Source organism: Rutidosis leptorrhynchoides, chromosome 3 (assembly GCF_046630445.1).
Source record: "Rutidosis leptorrhynchoides isolate AG116_Rl617_1_P2 chromosome 3, CSIRO_AGI_Rlap_v1, whole genome shotgun sequence".
Classification (NCBI taxonomy): Eukaryota; Viridiplantae; Streptophyta; class Magnoliopsida; order Asterales; family Asteraceae; genus Rutidosis; species Rutidosis leptorrhynchoides.
In genome coordinates this window covers 468,482,309-468,504,545 of record NC_092335.1, presented here as the reverse complement: position 1 = coordinate 468,504,545, position 22,237 = coordinate 468,482,309, and the positions used below count along the sequence as shown (strand labels likewise).

General features: G+C 35.3%; 1 protein-coding gene across 1 annotated transcript; it reads right to left on the bottom strand.

Annotated features, from left to right (window-relative positions):
* Positions 1–19,022: 19,022 nt before the first annotated feature.
* LOC139901644 (uncharacterized) lies at positions 19,023–19,958 on the bottom strand. Its single transcript, XM_071884333.1, has 3 exons — positions 19,755–19,958; positions 19,490–19,688; positions 19,023–19,360 (listed from the first exon to the last, which is right to left on the bottom strand). The coding sequence occupies exons 1-3, from the start codon at positions 19,956–19,958 to the stop codon at positions 19,023–19,025; spliced, it is 741 nt and encodes a 246-aa protein (XP_071740434.1).
* Between the last annotated feature and the right edge of the window lie 2,279 nt (positions 19,959–22,237).

Below are 22,237 nucleotides of genomic sequence, written 5' to 3'. Positions count from 1 at the left end.
TTTATGTGTACCTTATGTGTTAGTTAGGTGCCTTAGCAATCTATAGGACTATAACCTTTTCTGTTTTAGTGCCTAGTGCATTTTCTCCTTACATTTTAATTCGTGCTTTTGCGTCCTCCTTAGAACTTGCCTAACTTAGTTCTTTCGTGTCTTCTAGGATGTCTTGCAATAGCCCGATCATCATCTCCGACAATGAGTCCGATGGATCCTACTCCGAAAGATCTGTCCACACACCGACTTATGGTCCCGTTTCCCCGCCATTTTCACCAACTCACCCAAACTATGTCCCTGCTAGTCCACCACACTACCCTCATTTGGAAGAATCCCACACTAATGATAACTATGATGGGGATGACGAGGAGGAAGAGTTTGTGCAGGAGATGATTGAAGAAGAAGGAGTTGAGGAAGAATTCAAGTCTGAGTCCTCTGTTCAAGGCAATGGAAACAATGGCGTACCGCGAAACCTTTCGACTAATCGTTCTCATCAAAGTTTCATAAACTACCCGCCCCCTACATACAACAGTACTGAAAGACCTGGGTTCAGTGATATAGAAATGGTGAATGCTGATCTCATGAGCTACACCAACCGATTTCAAGAGTTTGCTCTCATGGCTACTCCCGAGTATCTAGGGATCCAATGCTACATCAATGGGTTGCCTAACGAAGTACGAAGAGATGTTATCTTGGAGAACCCGAGCACCATACAAGAAGCTGCTTGCATGGCAAGCTATTTCATCGATAAACATAAGGAGAAAGAAGGTGCAAAAAGGAAGAGAGAAGGAATGGAGCGAGGAAATTCAAAAAGCAAATTCAACAAGTTGTATAAGGGAAAACGTCCCTATTGCAAGAGATGTGAGAAACATCATAAAGGATGGTGTAAGGCCAAGTGCACCAAGTGCGAGAAGGTGGGTCACGTAGCCAAGACTTGTAGAGTTGTTACTCCATCAGCCATCACTCCAGCCACAAAGGCAAATGCAACCGTTCCTACTTGCTATAACTGTAGAGGAGTAGGGCATTTCAAAAATCAATGCTTGGATAATAAGAAGAATAAAGAGGCACAATGAAGAGTTTTTGACAACTACAAGAGTCAATTAAATTTTCATAGTATTCTTTGTGTTACCGTTTAGCACTTCTATAGTTTGAAAGATTTCGTTAAAGTTTGTGTAATACTCTAGTTATTTCCTTTTAATGAATGATGTTATTTTCTTTTCTTTCATTTTCCATTGAATCCTTCACCTCGATGAAGATGCATATTGACTAGATGACATAGTAGTGACCTTATGGAGTGATAAAAGTATGATTTAGAATAATATAATGACACTTGATCAACGTCATTATATTATGATAAGTCCTACAGAAATCCTAATGGATCATGATGGGAATAAGATTTGATCAACCTTAGGACCACTGTGTACCATTACATACTCCTTATCACTATATTGTCAACTAAAAATATCAACCCTAGATATTATATATCTTCTACTTATCAATTATCTAAGCCCGATGCTATACCTATTGCATGGATATCATACCGATTAGCTCCACCCGAACTGAAGGAATCATCCAGCCAACTCCAAGAGCTTTTAGAGAAAGGTTTCATTCGTCTTAGCTTGCCTCCTTGAGGAGCACCCGTTCTTTTCATTAAGAAAGGTGGCACATTGAGAATGTGTATTAATTGCCGAGAACTCAACAAGCTAACCATCAAGAATCGTTATCCATTCCCGCTTATTGATGACATGTTTGACCAACTGCAAGGGTCAAGTATCTATTTGAAACTTGATCTTAGGTCGGGTTATCATCAATTGAGAGTCAAGGAAACCAATGTTTCTAAGACTACTTTCCTAACTCGTTATAGACACTATAAGTTTCTTGTCATGCCTTTTGGTTTAACCACTGCTCCTACTGTATTCATGGATCTTATGAACCATGCATGCAAATCCTATCTTGATAAATTCGTGATAGTCTTCATTGATGACATCTTAATCTATTCCAAGAGTGAGAGAGAGCATGAGCAACCTCTGCGATTTATTCTAGAGCTCTTAAAGAACAAACAAATGTATGCCATGTTTTCCAAGTGTGAACTTTGGCTACAAATCGTACAATTCCTAGGACATGTAGTTAATAATGAAGGAATACATGTCGATCCTATAAATCACCGCTATTCAGAAATTTTTCAAGAACTAGTCATGGATGAAGTCCATAGGACTAGATATTCTAATCACCTAGGCTCTTTAGCTGAAATTTCATACAGTATCCACTCTCGTTCAAGTAGGTCCCCACTTTAATTAAGTGTAGACTTTGCTTTAACAAAACGATGACCGAATGATAATTTTTAGTCAACACTTCCTGTTAAATAAAGTTCATCCATTTCCCATCTCGAATCTTAAAAAGTGTCTTGATGACAACATACTCGTTATTCCCTTGAATGATCTTCGCATTAATTGTATTTCATCAAAAAACCTATAGAAATTCTGGATTGTGAGGTTAAACATTTGAAACAAGGCGTTACTTATGTTGTTAAGATCTGTTGGAATTCACGAAGAGGCCCCGAGTATACCTGGGAACGTGAAGACCAGATGAAACGAAACTACCCACATCTATTCTCACTCGCTGATGCATTCGAGAAGTCTTCCTGAAACTTCGGGACGAAGTTTAAATTAATGGGGAGGTACTATAACAACCCTCATTTTTCCCTTCCGAATTCACCAAGTTGTCCTTAGGGTTTCAATGTCATATTCTGTGCATCATCATTAGGGTTGTTATCCATTTCGACAAACGAACATTTATACTTTCATTAAATGATCGTAATTATTATTAAAAACCCTAATATGATATAAAACCCAAATACCATTAAATATTAAATAATGAACCCTAACCCTAGTGCTTAATAAATAATATAAACTATGTGTATTAATATTAAATGTGACAACTTATAACTATTAAAAACTAGTAACCTAATTGGAACCAAATAAAAATTTATTAAGGTTAGGGACTAATAATTAAACAAAATGTTTTTAGTAAATGTAATTTCAATAATAATAATAATAATAATAATAATAATAATAATAATAATAATAATAATAATAATAATAATAATAATAATAATAATAATAATAATAATAAATATAAAATACATAAATCAATTAATAAATGTCGAAAAATATATATAATACATAAATATAAGTAAATAGCCGTAAAATAAATAAATAAATAAGATCATATGAATCAGGTATATCGGCTGTATAGTTTTGATTAAGGGAATTAGACTTGATCCATAAGTTTCTTATCCTAGTATAACTCAAATTATTCTTGTAGTATAACTCAAATTAGTCTTGGATTACCATTAACTTGAGATCAATTAGGAAACTCACTCTATCTATATAAAGGCCATCGTAATTTTCAGGAGAATCACCATAATAAACCCTGCAAATTAGTCGAATGATATCCAGCTATCTGTCGACTTTCTATTCTGCTATCCCTCCATAATTCAGTCGACAAACAACCTCCACAAAACCCACCTCTATTCAGTTTTCATTCGATCACCAAGAATCTGCTGCAAACTTTCCTGTTTCCTGCTCCAGTTCTACTGTAAATCGCCATCTGTTCAGTCCAAAACAATCGGGAATTTCTTGCTAAACTTGCTGCTACCTGTTGCTGTTTCTGTTGAGTTTAACCTGACCCAAAAGACTCCAAGTGGGTCGAGATTACCTGCTGTTGTTGCTGCTTGTTTCTGTTTTTCTGGACGTGCCATAACCATCACAACATCTTGATTTCATTCTTCTTGAGGTAGTTCTAATTCCTAGTTAAATCCTACTTAAAGCTATTGGATAATAAATATATGTATTAAGATTAAGCTTATGATTTTATGTGTTAAAAGTTGATAAGATTATGAATATGAAGTATGATTTTGGTTAAGTATTAATAAGTATATGTTAAATTAGATAAAGATTAATGATGATGTTAAAGGTTAAAAATTGGATCAAGTATTATAATTAGTTATGATTTTATGTGATAACTAGTATGTATGAATAATAATTGGGTTTTAAAGATAATAAAGATTTATGAATTGTCGAAAAGGATTGATCAAGTAATTGTTAATATCATGATTATGAGTTAATGTGGAAAGTTTAGGTTATAAATTGATTTTGGCTAAAAAGGATGATTAGTTATTAAGATATAAAGATATGATTTTATGTTAATAAGATACTAGGTTGATTTAGGTATGATCATGAAATATTAATAAGGTTAAAGATTTATGATTTTATGTAGGAATATGGTTAATGATGTTGTGATTAAAAGGTTAAGTAGGTTAATTAAAGTTGATTAGTAATAATAATAAAGGTTATGATTTTATGTGAAAGGTGGTTAATTAGTTAGAAAAGATAGTTAGAGATTATAAATTGATATTGGCTAGAAAGACTACTAGTTATTAAGTTAAAAACCTATGATTTTATGTTAAGTTATAAAGATTGTGATCAAAAGAATTAGGTTATGATTGTGGTTTCGTAACATAGTTATGATCATGGTGTACGTGCATGCATGCATGCATACGTACGTATGTGCAAGTATACACTGTAAGTATATGTGTGTGTGTATATATGTGAATATATGCATACGTGTATATGTATGTGTATATAAGTATGTATATATACGTGTGAATGTATGTATGAAAGTTCATTATGCAAGATACAAAAGTTAGTAAACCTAATTATAACAAGAAGTAACAAGTATATGTTTATGTACCATCTTACACTACTATATATGTAACACCTACACTTATTAACACATATGTATCATATAGTTAAAAATAAATACATGTGTAATGAATAAAGAATATATATGTAATGTATTGTATCACATAGATAAAATTATATATGTAACACATAATGATAACTTACTCAATAGTTGAATAATTAATGTAACTAATAATACTATTATTAGTATAATATGTACACTAAATTATATAGTAACACTTAATAAACACTAATTATATTATCACTCATATGAATATAACTTTCTCGAAATATAGTTTACTATATTAATAAACAAACTTTATGTCTATTAGACATTACCTAATCGAACATTATATCTCTAGGTTGAGATCCCTGATTACACACTCCGATCATATATCTTGCGTGGAATATCTATCTGCTGTTAAGGTGAACTTCTAGCCCCTCTTTTTACTATTTCTTAACTGTTTTATAAACTTTGGGGTGAGACACATGCTTGTTTTTAAACTGTTTTATGATTAGACACAAGTACTCAAATGTTAACTATATACATGTTGTTTGTTAACAATAATGGTCACTGCTAATATAATTCGTTATATTAGTAAACATACTTTGTCTGTTGACAATAACGGTCACTATTAATATATTCATTATATTAATAAACATACTATAACGGTCACTGTTAATATATTCATTATATTAATAAACAAACTTTATCGATCACTGTTAATATATTCATTATATTAATAAACAAACTTTATCGATCACTGTTACTATATTCATTATATTAATAAACAAACTTTGTCGGTCACTGTTAATATATTCATTATATTAATAAACAAACTTCATTCTATTGATTGATTTTATATCAGTCAACCCTAACTAAATCTTGTGGTCTAAAAACTTGTTATAATTATTAAACCTATGTTGTTCACTCAACCATTTTGGTTGACACTTTAAGCATGTTTTGTCTCAGGTGAAGATTGCTAAAGATTATATGCTTTTTAGACTTTGCTGCTTTTGGAGTCCGCATATATATATTCATATTATTGCATTAAAACATTTATTGTAATGACATAACACTTTGCGCTGCTTTATTACATTGGTAATCAATTAAAACGTCTCATATAGAGTCGTTCTCGTTTATACATACTTGTGTTGTGATATTGTGATGTCATATCTTCCCCGGCCCTTTTTGGGGGTATGACATAGATCTAGACTTTTGAGTCGTGGATCTTCAAGATCAAACTAAGAACTATGTTCTACAACTTAAGATCTTGATTTCATAAGTTATCTTCAAGTTTGTAACTTAAATATTAGTTTTAAAGTTCATGTAAGTGTTAGATCTAAGACCTTGATGTAACTTTGGTTCATCAAACTTCATACAACTCTTAAGTGAGTTGTGCTACATGTCTTGGACTTGCACAAGTGTTATGATGGTGAAACCTTGGTTAAGATGATGCAAACACATCAAGAGTTGTACACTTGAAGCTATATGCATCAAGGATGAGAACCATGATAAGCATCGAGCACCAAGAACCACCGGAACCTACTGACCCTACTGTTCTACTGTTTCTATGTCTGACCCGTATAACCTGGGCTACTGTAATTATGATTTTCAGATATCTCTGTTCGATTAGATAACTTTTAATATAGGACTCGTCTTAATCCGAGTTACGGTTTACGATTTATGGCCCTCCGATCGTCACTATGTCCATTTAACGTTGTGCTGAAAATTCTGACCTACTCGCACTTAGACCGTCGCCACGGTCAAACGAAGACGAGTTTGCTTCTGTAATTTTTACCACAACTAAAGGACTCATATACGGAGCCATGGCCACTGGTCTCACCTTATTTCAGTAGGTATAGAGGCCGTGGTGACTGACCGAACTCAGCCTTTGTTTTAAACTACTTTCATAAACGAAACTTACTTTACGCCTTTTTGTTGATGATGAATGATGATGACCCTTAAGACCTTATTTACATACTTTTAAACCTATTCGGACAATTTACTAACTTAGTACTATTTGACTTAGGTTGAGGACCCGTTTGGACAAACTTCATTACTTGCTTACTTTCCGAGTCATACTTTACCGCTACTTTATCATTGTGAGTTATAGCATTCCCTTTTTACTTTAACTTATTTTGGGAACTGAGAATACATGCGGATTTTATGTTTTACATACTAGGCACGAGTACTTAAACTTATATATGTGTGGGTTATACAACGGCAGAAACATTCCCTTTAGCTCGGTAACGTTTAATCATTGGTTTTTGAACCGTGAACGCGAATCTTAGATATGGATCCATAGGGTTTGACATCCCCACTCGGGCTAGTCGCGCTAGCATTTAACGAGTGTTTAATACTTCGTAGACATACGCACTTTCCAAGTGTACTTTCAGGGGGTATAAACGTTAAGTTAGTTACCAAGTACCCACGGTTAACATACACTTTATCATATTGTTTTGAAACGCTCTTTGTAGCACTGAAATCTCGTGGCCTACCTTACATACTGTTATACTTAAACTATAGCTCACCAACCTTTGTGTTGACGTTTTTAAGCATGTTTTTCTCAGGTGCTTAAGGTTATTTGCTTCCGCTTTCGTGCTAGTCTTGTCGTAGACACCCGCTGCTCTAGTGTTATCACTGCATGAACTGTTTATCTTGCATTCAAACTTTAATACATTTGAAACTATGTTTTGTAACGACCTAAGGGTCACATACATTTATTCATGCTTGCTATTCGTAGAAGCATACTGTTGGTGTAAAACATTTGATGTCGATTATGACGTCATCTTTCTATCGTGAATGCAACTCCTTTTATTACAGCATATAGTACTTAACCTTGTAATGATCCTGTTATTGATGATTCGTACACGATGGTTTTGTACGGGGCATCACACCATATAAATCGAAGTACTAAAGCCATTCATAACTTGAATGGGGGTTGTTAGGCCCAATAGATCTATCTTTAGGATTCGCGTCAATTAGGGGCCATTTCCCTAATTCTTAGGCTACCAGACTTGAAGGGAAAATATTCGGTTTAATAATCCAACCATAGAATGTAGTTTCGTGTACTTGTGTCTATTTTGTAAAACATTTATAAAGCTGCATGTATTCTCATCCCAAAAATATTAGATTTTAAAAGTGGAACTATAACTCACTTTCACAGATTTTTACTTCGTCGGAAATTTAAGACTTGGCCACGGATCGATCACGAACCTATAACAAATATGTACATATACATCAAATTATGATCAAAATACATTCACAACATTTTTATTACATTTTAACGATTTAAGTTTATTAAGTCAGCAGTCCTTGTTAGTAACCTACAACTAGTTGTCCACAGTTAGATGTACAGAAATAAATCAATATACATATTATCTCGAATCAATCCACGACCCAGTGTCTACAAGTCTCAGACTCGATCACAACTCAAAGTATATATATTATTTTGGAATCAACCTCAACCCAGTATAGCTAACTCAAACATTACTGCATATAGAGTGTCTATGGTTTTTCCAAATAACATATATAGATGGGTCGATATGATATGTCAAAACATTATATACGTGTCTATGGTATCCCAAGATTACATAATATATGTTAGGATACATGTATAATACAATATAAGTTGGTTAAGTTATGATTTGTATAGATTTGATACAAATTTCACGTAGCTACAGCAAGCAAAATTATCCAATCTTGTTTTACCCATAACTTCTTTGTTTTAAATCCGTTTTGAGTGATTCAAGTTGCTATGGTTTCATATTGAACTTAAGTTTATGAATCTAAATATAAAAAGTATAAGTTTATAGTCAGAAATACATATTACAAGTCGTTTTTGTAAAGGTAGTCATTTCAGTCGAAAGAACGACGTCTAGATGACCATTTTGGAAAACATACTTCCACTTAGAGTTTAACCATGATTTTTGGATATAGTATCATGTTCATAAGAAAAATCATTTTCTCAGAAGAATAGCTTTTAAATCAAAGTTTATCATAGTTTTTAATTATCCAAACCAAAACAGCCCCCGGTTCTACTACGACGGCGTATATCCGGTTTCACGGTGTTCTTCGTGTTTACAAGTTTTAAATCATTAAGTTAGCATATCATATAGATATAGAAAATGTGTTTATTTGATTTTAAAAGTTTAGTTAGGAGGATTAACTTTGTTTGCAACAAGTTTAGAATATACTAAACTATGTTCTAGTGATTACAAGTTTAAATCTTCGAATAATATAGTTATATATATATATGAATCGAATGATATTATGAACATCATTACTACCTTAAGTTTAGTAGGTAAACCTACTGGAAGTGACAAGAAATGATCTAGATTCAAAGGATCTTGGATGGCTTGAAAGTTCTTGAAGTAGGATCATGACACAAAAACAAGTTCAAGTAAGATTTTTACTCGAATTAAGATAGTTTATAGTTATAAAAATCGAATCAAAGTTTGAATATGAATATTACCTTGAATAAGAAAGATAACCTACTGTAAATAACAAAGGTTTCTTGATCTTAGATGATTACTTGGAATGGATTTGAAAGCTTGGAAGTAATCTAGCAAGTTTGAAAGATTTATTGAAGTGTTCTTGAATGGTTGTTTTTATGATGATTAAAGCATGTAATTGAAAATAAAAGATGGTGAAAATGCTTGGAGATGATCAAGTATGATGTTAGGAGTATTTTGAGAGAGAATTTGGAGTGTAAGTATGAGAAAATGGAATGAAAAAATGAGGTGAAATCATAAAAACGGTTTTACTCATTATAAAGAAAGAAAAGATTCTTAAGTTTGTTTTCTAACTAAATAATTCATGCTAGTTGACGAATGGTTGGTTCCACATGTTCCTTAATCATTTAAGGCTGCTAAGGAGCAGATTTTTATGTGTATATACCAATAGTGTGTACATCTAGGAGCTGGGTATTGTACGAGTACGAATACGGTTGCATATAAGTAGAATTGTTGATGAAAATGAATGATGATGTAATTGTAAGCATTTTTGTTAAGTAGAAGTACTTTGATATGTGTCTTGAAGTCTTTCAAAAGTGTACTAATACATCTAAATACACTATATGTATATACATTTTAACTGAGTCGTTAAGTCATCGTTAGTCGTTACATGTAAGTGTTGTTTTGAAACCTTTAAGTTAACGATCTTGTTAAATGTAATTAATTCATTGTTATTATACTTAAATGAGATGTTAAATTGTTATGTTAATATGATAACATGGTGTATGAATATATCTTAACATCATATATATATATATGTTAAAATACTATTACAACGATAATCGTTACATATATATATTGTTTCGAAATCCTTAAGTTAGTAGTCTCATCTTACTTGTATAGTTCATTGTTAATACACTCAATGATATACTTAATTATCATTTTATCATGTTAAATATAGTATATCAATATCTTAATACAATACATATGTGTTTAGTAAGACGTTGTTATAACGATAATCGTTATGTATATCGTTTCGAGCTTCATAATTCAATATTCTCATTTTTTATGTATATCACACATTGTGAATATACTTAGTGAGATACTTACTTATCATAATCTCATGTTAACCATATATATGTCCATATATATATCATCATGTCGTTTTTACAAGTTTTAACGTTCGTGAATCGTCGGACAAACTGGGTGGTCAAATGTTAACACAAAATCCGTTTGAATTAATCAAGTCTTAACAAGTTTGATTGATTAATATGTTGGAAATATTTAATCATGTAAATATCAATTTTATTTAATATATATAAACATGGAAAAGTTCGGGTCACTACACAGAGTATTATCGATTAATGTATTAATATAATTAGATTATATTAATACGATATTTGAGTTTGGACTAGCATCTATTGACGGTCGTTTGAAGTGTAGTGTGGACTATCCAAAGAGACGGTCATACTTTTGATCGTAAGTTTCTCTCAGTCTCATCAATTTCTCCAAGAAAGGTATATCATTAACTCCTCTTTTGTTTTATATTCATGACAATTATTATGGTGTAATTGGATCATTGAGATAAATTAATCGTGTGCATGTTTCATTAAATATATGAATATATAATCTTGTAAATGTTTTTATGAAATAATAAAAGATTATTATTTTAACTATCCGCTGCGTTAATCTGAAATTGGTAAAAGTACACACGGTTTTCCAATAAACAGTCATTTCATAAAGAAAATTGTGGTCAGGAAGAGTTAGTGGAGTTGCAAGAAAACAAAGAGATACAGGATAATATGAACAGGTCTGTCATTTTGGTTGATAAAGTAAAATTTTCCAAAGATAAGCTCTCACAATGGCTTATTTCTCGAAAAGCAAAGATTTCTAAATGCTATATATGGGGAGAATATTGATGTTTTATTGAATGCTTGGATGACGATAGTTTCCAAAAGGTGATTCATGGTCAAGTAAATGGAGATGCAGGGTTTTTTAAAATACTTATGGAACAAAGAAAAGGTAAATTTCCACGTATAGTCTGGTTAGAAGTTAGAGGGATCCTAGTGGATTATTGCTGCTCGGATAGTCTAAGTGCATCAGTAAGCAAGATCGGTGATTTGTTATATATTGCAAAAGGATCAAACGAGTTGGCACAAGCTGGGTCACTTTATGTTTTAATGGAAGTTTATGATGCTGGGTTCATTCAGAGATATGTACCGGCAGTGGTGAAAAATAAAGAAACGATCAAATTATGGATTCAGGAGGTTGGTCCAGATTTTAAGCCGAAAAATTATATTTAGGTTGATGACAACAATGATTTCATTGGTTATATTAATAAATAGGGAACAAAAACAAATTTTGGTAATAGGAACTTGGATGTTAATGACGGGCTGATCATTGAAGATGAGGGTGTAGATGGTTTGGAGTCACCGGAAGTTGAACCGACCACCCCTATCCAGGAGGCAGTTGGTGAACACATAGGCTGCTATTCTGTTTTTGAATATTTGCAAACGGACAAAAACTTTGGTCCATTAGATTATAGCACGATCTCCAACTCCAATTTGAATTTAGATGTATATGAGAAGTATAAGGGTGCAGTGGGAACAAAAAAATCGTTTAGTGTGCCTGTAAAGGTGAGTGCCTACAGTCCTTTTGTGAAAAAGGTACAAAATAACACTATAATAAACCTTGAAAGTACATTTAGGGAAGCTGATGCTTTAAGCCCTATTGTTGACCTTCCTAACTCAGCTTTTGTTCCCCATAACCCTACTTGTTCCCCTCTAGTGGCTAATAACATGTCTTTAGTAAAAAAAATGTTTCTACCATTTAGTTGGATAAGCCCATCGATAATGGGCCAACCCAGAACAATTATGCCTTTGATGTTGAAATCCCCAAGGAACCTTCTTTTTTTCACTCGGCAAGATTTACTCATGAGAAGCAAGACTTACACAATTGTCCTACATTAGATTGTCGATCTTCGTGTGCAATCTATAAGAAAAACTCTCAAAAATCCAAATTAGTGTTTAAAAAGGATGTAGTTACTCGTGCTCAACGTAGCCCTTCGAAGGGCCATAAAAGAAAGAAATTTAAGGCGGTGAATAATCCTTTTTGACACGTTTAGCAAAATTGTTTTTTATATAATCCGAAATAGATATAGATATAGATATAGATATAGATATATATAGATTATACCTGCCTAATGCGGAGGCTAGGGTTTGTAAATAACGTTCAACAATTTGACAAGAGTTATATGAAGAAGTGGAGGCAGAGATGGATTGTCTAACAGATGATGAAGATGGGGAACAAAGAGAAGTACATCAAACTCCTGTCGTTCCTCGCAAACCAATTAAAGTGATTGGTAAGCGTTTAAATCCTAAGAAAAACCTTAAAGATGGAAAGAAGGATGATGAATTCGATAACTTCTTAGAGGGGATGTTCGATAGTAGTGAGCGCCCGAACAAACCTAAACCATGAAAATTACGACTTGGATTCTAGGGGACTTGGAATTAAATATAAAGGGCGAAGGGTAGGTAAACTGATTTCCAACTTCAGTTTGTTATGTTTATGATAGTCATATGTTGCTGTTTGTTGTCGTATGGCCTTTTAATCTTTTTTGTTGATGGGCTCACTCAAGTTGATAAGTAATATTTCACGTGCAAATACAAATCGGCGAACTGATTTTGCATCAGTAAAGGAAAATGGGGCTATCACGTGGAATATTGGCCTCTCATGTCCATTTGTTCCTTATACAGATAGGCATTATAAGTCCCTTATGGTTATTTTGTCTCCATCTGTATTGATCTTTAAGAAAGAAGATGGAATTCATGGGATCTTTTGATAGAAGAGTGTTTTCGATTGCGGATGGGATTCGGGTCATTCTATCTTCAACTACAATTTTGTGTTCTTTTGTGTCCAATTCGGTAAAGTGTGTCTCGTAAGCCCGCCTTAGCTACGCACATAAAGGTTAAAGCTTCTCAATGGCTCGTAAATGAAAGGGAGTGCTCGAGTCACCAATTCTACATATGGTCGTCTCAACCTTGGTTGTTAAAGTAAAAGGTCAAGGCGACTCTTGCTCTGATATGGAATGATGTGCACTTCAAGGTCCAAGGCTTCAAGTTTTCAAGTCCATTTTGTCCCATATTATGCCTACTGTAATGATCTTTGTTTTTAAAATTGGTTAAGGGGATAGCTAGCTTCTTTTGATTTTTAAAGTTTATGGTTTGATTGGGTAGATGCAAAGTTTGTAAATCCATGCTGATCCATTTTGTATGATTGGCTTTTCACCACTTTGTGAAAAGTCTTGATATTTTATATTTCTGTTTTTTGCCACACAAAAAAAGTAAGAGATATGACAATTTTTAGTAATTTTAAATGAATTAAATAATTCATTACATAAAAATAATTAATAAATTTTTTACAATAATTAAATTAGATTAATGTTAACAACTAGTTAGATTTTATTGAGCTATGTTAAAAATTAAATTTGGCCCATTTCATTTTATATAACCTTTAAAAATTAAATTCGGCCCGTACTCTTATAACAATGCTCTATAATATGGGATTATCACCAAAATGCCCAAATATTTTTTACCCCTTGTTCCAGAGCCCAAAAAAAAAAATTGACAAAATGCCCTAACAAGGCGCAAGGTACCTTGCGACCTTGCGTCCTTGCGTATTCTTCTAAAAAATCACGGTTAAATGACATGTTATATCCGTCACTCCACACTTTCATCCGACTTCGCATGCACGCAAATAAACAGTAACACAGGCGATTCGCAAAAACGCAAGCACAAACGCAAACCCTGTTCATCGCTTCCATTACTACTACCAGATTCTCCTCCTTCATCATCTCCACCACCACCTAACCCCTCTTGCCACCACCGTGACCTCTTATTCTAGCCTACAAGCATTTACACGAAGTATTAGGGTTTTTAAGCAAAATAAATCGGGTTTTATCGAGGTAATCAAGTTAATAATCAAGTAATCAACCTCTCTACGATGGCGAGCACCCAGGTTAGTGATTACTTTGTTATTTATGTGTGTTTTATCGGTTTATTTTGGGTTCGATGCGAATTGTATAAATGTGCACACCAACTGCTCGATGAAATGTCTCTTCGAGGTGTATTTGTGTTTAATGAAGTACAATCGTTGTTTTATGACATGCAACTGTATTTTAGGTTATATGGTCGAGTGAAACATACATAAACTGCTCGTAAAATTATGGAAATTAATCAGACGCAAGGCCTAGTTTGCGTGCTTGCATACGCATCGTTAAGGACGCAAGGTTATATTTGCGTCCTTGCGTGTCGCCTGAAACATGTCTTTGCGACCTTGCATTGGTCTATTAAACGGACGCAAGTTGTATCTTGCGTCCTTGCGTCCTTGTACTTTCTGCTGATTATAAAGTTACTTATGCAGGGATTTGTGGAAGGAAAGTTAACGATGAAGAATAAGTTGAGCGTTATAGGGGATGTGAAGAAGGTCATGACTGAGAATCAAATTAAAAAGTTTAAAGAAACGTGTTTTGGTCCATGGTTAGATCTAGAATACTTTGGTAATGATCCCGGGCTTGTACATTGCATGCTTCAACGGAAGAGTGTGCGACCGGAAAGACTGGATAATGTTAAGTACCCCGATGAGCATGAGGATATATGGTTTCATTTTCAGAACAATTTTCCGATTAGATTTGGTCGCCGTGAATTTTGTCTTGTGACGGGTTTTTTGTTTAGTAGCCGGACGGACATGACACATTACATCCCGAAGAATTATGACGTCCAGACTGCACCTATTAGACGACGTTTATTTAAGGGTTTTAAAGATTCTCAAAATGTTTTGATTAGTGATGTTGAAAAGATGCTTTTAAAATCTGATCACAGCCGTGTTAGTGACGATGATGTGGTGCAATTAGCAATTATCTTGATTGTAGAGAGAGGTTTTATGGGTAAACAAGGGATCCATGTTGTGAATAAAAAGTTTTTATGGCTAGTCGAAGAGTTATCGCGTGTTAATCAGTACCCATGGGGGTCTCGTATTTGGGAGCCAACTTACGAAGCGGTTAGTGAAGGCTTTGTTATTCGTGAAAGCCAATTAGAGAGTGGAAAGGCGTACACTTTGGCGGGATTTATGTGGGCTTCCAAGGTAAATGGTTTAATATTTGTTATTTAATGTTAATATTTAAGATGTAACATAAATTAAATTAATTGTTTTTTTATTTGTAGATTTGGATTCTCGAGTCTTACCGTCGTACCATTAAACTGTTTGCAAAAAAGACTGACAAGAATGGAGTACCGAGGGCTCTTTTTTGGAAGCGTTCATCTACCGAGTCATTTGGAATGTCTGAATACCTTAAACTCCTACATATTCAGGTTAGTTACATTTTTAAAATGTTAGCCTATCCTAAATTGTTCATAGTTTATCTGTTATCTGTTTACAGACAGGTTCTGGTATGGGCGCAAGGTATACCTTGCGTCCTTGCGTGTATTTTTATGTAGACGCAAGGTGGACCTTGCGTCCTTGCGTGTGGTTTTGTTCATCAACGCAAGAGTTGTTTGCATCCTGACGTACACGGACGCAAGCTTTTCTTTGCGTCTTTGCGTATTGCTTTCTGCTAATATTCTTATTTGATAATTAAATAATTAATAATAAATTGTAGGATCACTGTCCCAAGAAAAATAGACCTTTTCGTGGTCTGCAGCCAACTGAAACATAGCAGAGTTGTCAATGGTGGATTCAGAGTGACGTGTACTTTAGAGGAGGAAAGGTACCAGAAGATGAGATCGAGGTTGAGGTCCAGGATGATGAAGTTGATACAGATGATCCAGTTGTTGATGGGTCTGAGCAGACACACCACAAGCATTCAACAGAAGATGTTCATACAGAGGGCCTTCACGATGTACACAATTTACATCGTATGTTAGAGTTGTTGACAAAGCGGGTGGACAAACAAGAGAAAGAGTTAATTGATTGCAAAAAACTTGTTATGCAACACGACGAACTTTTATCGCAACAACAACAACAACAACAATATCAGGTACATTGAATTGAATTGATTTATGTTGATTTATTTATTATTATTTTGGTATTAATTGAATTGATTTATTGATTTATTTATTACTTATGTTATTTATTGTGTTTAGGATGATGATATGTGTTTCAATCGATCTTTGTCTGATAATGAGACTGAAAGGCCGTCTCCAATGCACATTCGACGTGGAATCAGAGAAAGAAAGCCAACTGGTGTATTAAGGTCCCCATTCACAACACCTGGGTACAGAAAACCCATTGAGAAGGTATAGCCCAGCAAATTAAAAAAGTTGTATTTTAAATTATTGCAATAAACAATGGCTATTTAATGTTGTTTTCTGTTACTGTCTCGGACGCAAGACATGCCTTGCGTCCTTGCGTGTCGCAAGAGTGTTCTTGCGTCTTGGCTTCTAGGCACGCAAGGTTGTACTTGCGTCCTTGCGTGGGCTTGTCGCAAGGTTGAGTTTGCGTCTTTGCGTATAGTTGTTTACTAAGTTAGCATTTGTATTTTACTCAGTTGTCAAAAGATGTGATTGAGAAGGTAGAAAGCATGAATGCTGTAAAGTTAGGGACTGAAGAAGATCAAGGTTAACAACAAATTAATGAGGATGTGGTACCCATGGACACAGATGCAGCAGCAGAGGTGAGTTTGGCTGGCGCAAACAATCATTTGCGTCCTTGCGTATGTTATCTTTTAGGCGCAAGGTTGTTCTTGCGTCCTTGTGTGTGGTGTATTCCACACACGCAAGATTATATTTGCGTCCTTGCGTCTGTTTGAATTAATTTATTCTTGTTTCCCATAATTATTGTAGGTTAGTGTTGATAAGCAGCCTGTTAAAGTGACTAAAAGAAAAAGAAAGGAACAATACTGGGCTACTGAGGAAGAAATTTGGGGGATGATTGACAGGTTTATAAATGATCAAGGAACTCTCCAACCACCGCCACCTAATGCCTGGAGAGATGGTAGAAAGCATGCAGGTCCAGCAAAAGATCCAAAGACAATGATTGAGAGCAAGCAAAACACGCGTTGCATGTTCATCTTTCAAAATGAGCAATTCATTTTTATGAATCAAGAGTTTTGGCTTCAATTACTGGCATTAGGGCATTCTGGTTATTTGGATAACTTGGTAAGTTTGTAAGTTTGTTATTTTGTTATTCTTTTGTTAATTTTATATAATTTTATACAATTTATAAATTATACTAAGGTTACACTGTATATGTTAACTTGTTATATTTATAGCACATTGACGGCTGGGCTACATTTCTGTTGAGATATCGTCAGAGATTTCTCCCCCGAGCTAGTCAAGTTTATGCCACTCCTGAGTTTCCAGCTGAGGTGTTTAAGGCTAGTTCTAGATGGACTATTATGCCACTGGGATTCCTGAACATGTTTGAGAGGTTCAACACTTATTTTGACAATACTCAGAAGGAGGTGGGCACACAGGAGGAATCTACAATAGATGGAGAGGGAATTATTGGCCAAAATCCTCCAGATTACATGTACTTAATTGGATTTGGAGACAGCAGTGTTGACCTATATCTATCTTGGGCTGACTGTGATCAGGTAAACACAAGAATTTTTACAGAATTTGTTGTTCTGGAGCAGACGCAAGGACATTCTTGCGACCTTACGTCTTGGTTACTTGACGCAAGTTCTCCCTTGCATCCTTGCATGTCAATGTCGCAAGTTCAACCTTGCGCCTTGCGTGCATTTTGGATACGCAAGGTTTATCTTGCGACCTTGCGTCCCGTTGTCGCAAGGTTTACCTTGCGCCCTTGCGTATGTGTTTGGTCTTCGCAAGGTTTATCTTGCGTCCTTGCGTCTTTTGTTTTGTTTTAACCTTTCTGCCTGTCTGTTACAGGTCTTGATCCCAGTACATTTTTATGACGAAGAACATTTCCTGCTGCTTCAGTTGAAGTTAGAAGAAATGAAGGTTTTTGTGTACGACAGTTTACCCGGATGTGTCAGTGAAAAAAAACTTGACGCAGTTTTCAAGATTTGGGTTGACAACTTGCCAGTGTACTTGAAGGCGATTGACTATTTTAACAAGATGCAAGACTCCCAAATTGTCGGATACTATTAAAATAAAGAGAGTGTGGAGTTAATGATTGAACCTGGTCCCGTTGTGCCAATTCAGACTGGTGGTCATGGTGATTGTGGGGTTTGGGTGTGCATACATATGGAGAGGATTATTTATGGAAGGGAGGAGGTTGACAACATTGGAGATGCTAAAAAGGCTGCAGAGCAGTATAGAAACAGAATGGCAAGGATGTTTTTTCGTGCACGTTTTGATACACGAGAACCGCCGCCACCAACTCCACCAGTAGAGATTCAGGTTGATTGATACATTGTAGCTAATAGGTAGCAGGTCTTGTATGCAAATATGGTGTAAATAGGTTGCTGGTAAAAACACTTTTGCAACAGTTGATTTGACACCACACGCAAGGACGCAAGCTTATGCTTGCGTACGCAAGCTTCGATTTGCTTCCTTGCGTGTACATATTTTTAGCTCTTTTTTGTACGCAAGCAAGACCTTGCGTCCTTGCGTGTGTATACTTTCGCCTACCTTGCGTACGCAAGTAAAGCCTTGCGTACGCAAGCAAAGCCTTGCGTACGCAATCAAAGCCTTGCGTACGCAGTAAGTGATTTACTTCCTTGTGTGTGTTGTAAAACAAATTACATTTATTACATAAAATAATACAGTAGGTACCTAGAATACAAGGGAAATACTATACATTACAACTAACGAAATCCAACAATAAGTTAAAAATAAAACTGACATTACAACAAATGCGATATTGTTACTAATTATCGCTCCCTAAATTGCACGTTGCATAAAACTGAGACTGATATGCCTTAAAAGCTTCAGGATCTGTGGCCTTCTCCTTACCCTTCTTCAATTTTGAGGCCGATGTTTTTACTACCCTTTTAGAAGTTGATTCACCTGTTCGGTCATAAGAAGCTGTGCACGTATCCCTACCATGACCTGGTTCTTTACAACGAGTGCAGGTTCTTACGGTTTTTTCAGTATCTTCACCCTTCAACGGAATATATTTTGTACTTTTAGGGCGTCCAGGGGCTCTTTTCTCCTTAATGGGAGGGTTTACAATTTGTAAAACGCCGGGCGACGGATACGACCATTCTGACCGATGGGGCAAAGGAAGGATGTGTTCCAAATACGTATTTATATAAGTTTGAGTTGTGAACCAGTGTGATACAAATTAAGTAACATCCTCCATGCCGAAAAGTCGTGCTGCTACAATTACATGACCGCAAGGTATCCCCGATAACTGCCACTGCCCACATGAACATACTTTATCGTCGAGATTAACCATTCCATTTTTTCTACCATCTCGCACTTCTATTAGATTGTTTGTCGATGGAATTGCTTGCCATCTTCTAGATTTTCTCGTCCTCTTGCCTAGTTTACGTTCAGCATATGGGGTAACCGTTGAAGTAAGACTAACCGACTGGTTGCGATGTTTGAAATACCAATCTTGTACTGAAGCGGGAAAAAACTCAAACAACATGCAAACAGGTAGTTTTCGAGCATGTTTGGATAGTGCGTTAACAGACTCTACACTGTTGCTAGTAAGGTATGAATACCTAACATGTTCAGCTCTACTTCTGGACCATTTGTGGAAACCAACTTGTTCTAAATAATTGTAAGATGCTCTCAATCTTCTTCGAAATACACTAAGATGATCCTCAAAATCCGACCCACGGTAAGCTTTCACCATTTTCCAATATTGCCATTAAAAATATTTGAATTTGTTAGATTTAGTCTTGATGCTTCCAAACAAATGACGTGCGCAAAAACAGTGAAAGGCTTCAGGAAACACAGTTGAAACACCATGTGCTATTGAAGCAGCACGATCAGAAATAAAAGTAAGCTCTGAAATACGATCACTCATACCACAACTCATTAAATGATCTCTTAGGTTGCCTAAGAACCATGAACAAACTTCGTTTGTCTCGCCGCCACCAATTCCATAGGCCAATGGCAGAATTCCATTATTGCCATCCATCGCAACAGCAACTAAATTTGTCCCCGAGTACCCTGCCTTCAAATGCGCACCATCGACGATGATTACCGGGCGACAATGTTGCACAAATGATCGAACCTACATAGATTTTAGCAGGTCAAAAGTGTTCAATTATAATAAGGTCAATTATAAGTTAAAAATGAGAGAGATTATCGATACTTACAACTACGCCAAGGGAATAGTAACACATTAAAAATCTATCTTCTTTGTCGGTGACCAAATTACTTACGCTTCCCGGGTTGTGGATCCTAATGTTATATAGGTAAAGGGGAAGCAAGAGGAACGAGTCCTCAGCACTGCCACGAAGCATCTGTAATGTATGACATTTGGCCCTCCATGCTTGATTGTAAGATATGCTGACACCGAACCGTTGTCCTATATCCGCACGTATATCATTTGCTTTGTATTCCCGATTTGCAGACTTGAAAGAATCCACAAGCATACTACCCAACACCTTTTTGGTAGCATGTTTGTTGTTTCCCATAATTAGTGTGCGTGAGCATGTGTGTACGTCATGCAATTTCTTTACCATAAAGTTTTCAGTGTTCCGTATTTTGTAAGCACTAATTTTCCATTCACAATTTGGCAACACACAATTAGCGGTGTATCGAGATTTATCCGTCTTTACAGGCTTAATTTGGAAGTTTTCTTCAAGACATTTTGTAAATAGAGTGTTTATGAACACGGCCTTATTCAAAAAAGTTTGACGAACTTTAATTAAATCTGATACCCTATACGTGGTTGGTGTTTGTGTCGTAAATTCAGACTCTTGCTCTTGCTGACTCAATAGAGGTGGCATATTCCAGAATAAATCTTGCTTTTCTTCTTCACATTGATCTTCTTCGTCTTCGTCTCCGTCTTTTTCTCCATCTGAATCACTAGATGCGACAACAGATATCTCAAACGGGTGGTCTCCTTCTTTAATTTTACATACATTTTCAACACCATAGTTAAACATATCAAACTCTTCAGTGTGTGGTGTATTCCACACACGCAAGATTATATTTGCATCCTTGCGTCTGTTTGAATTAATTTATTCTTGTTTCCCATAATTATTGTAGGTTAGTGTTGATAAGCAGCCTGTTAAAGTGACTAAGAGAAAAAGAAAGGAACAAGACTGGGCTACTGAGGAAGAAATTTGGGGGATGATTGACAGGTTTATAAATGATCAAGGAACTCTTCAACCACCGCCACCTAATGCCTGGAGAGATGGTAGAAAGCATGCAGGTCCAGCAAAAGATCCAAAGACAATGATTGAGAGCAAGCAAGAGACGCGTTGCATGTTCATCTTTCAAAATGAGCAATTCATTTTTATAAATCAAGAGTTTTGGCTTCGATTACTGGCATTAGGGCATTCTGGTTATTTGGATAACTTGGTAAGTTTGTAATTTTGTTATTTTGTTATTCTTTTGTTAATTTTATATAATTTTATACAATTTATAAATTATACTAAGGTTACACTGTATATGTTAACTTGTTATATTTATAGCACATTGACGGCTGGGCTACATTTCTGTTGAGATATCGTTAGAGATTTCTCCCCCGAGCCAGTCAAGTTTATGCCACTCCTGAGTTTCCAGCTGAGGTGCTTAAGGCTAGTTCTAGATGGACTATTATGCCACTGGGATTCCTGAACATGTTTGAGAGGTTCAACACTTATTTTGACAATACTCAGAAGGAGGTGGGCACACAGGAGGAATCTACAATAGATAGAGAGGGAATTATTGGCCAAAATCCTCTAGATTACATGTACTTAATTGGACTTGGAGACGGCAGTGTTGACCTATATCCATCTTGGGCTGGCCAAAATCCTCCAGATTACATGTACTTAATTGGACTTGGAGCACGGCGTACCATCCTCAAACGGACGGTCAAACCGAACGTACGAATCAAACATTGGAGGATATGTTACGAGCGTGTATTATTGATTTTGGTGGTAGTTGGGATGAGCACTTACCTTTGGTGGAATTCTC

What these genes read in the sequence shown, in the direction of transcription:
- LOC139901644 (XM_071884333.1), bottom strand. Translation starts at nt 19,958, where the DNA reads ATGGTGAAAGCTTACCGTGGGTCGGATTTTGAGGATCATCTTAGTGTA. An exon ending in AACATGCTCGAAAACTACCT is followed by an intron (nt 19,689 to 19,754) that starts GTTTGCATGTTG and finishes CATCGCAACCAG; the next exon opens with TCGGTTAGTCTTACTTCAAC. An exon ending in GTTATCGGGGATACCTTGCG is followed by an intron (nt 19,361 to 19,489) that starts GTCATGTAATTG and finishes CCCATCGGTCAG; the next exon opens with AATGGTCGTATCCGTCGCCC.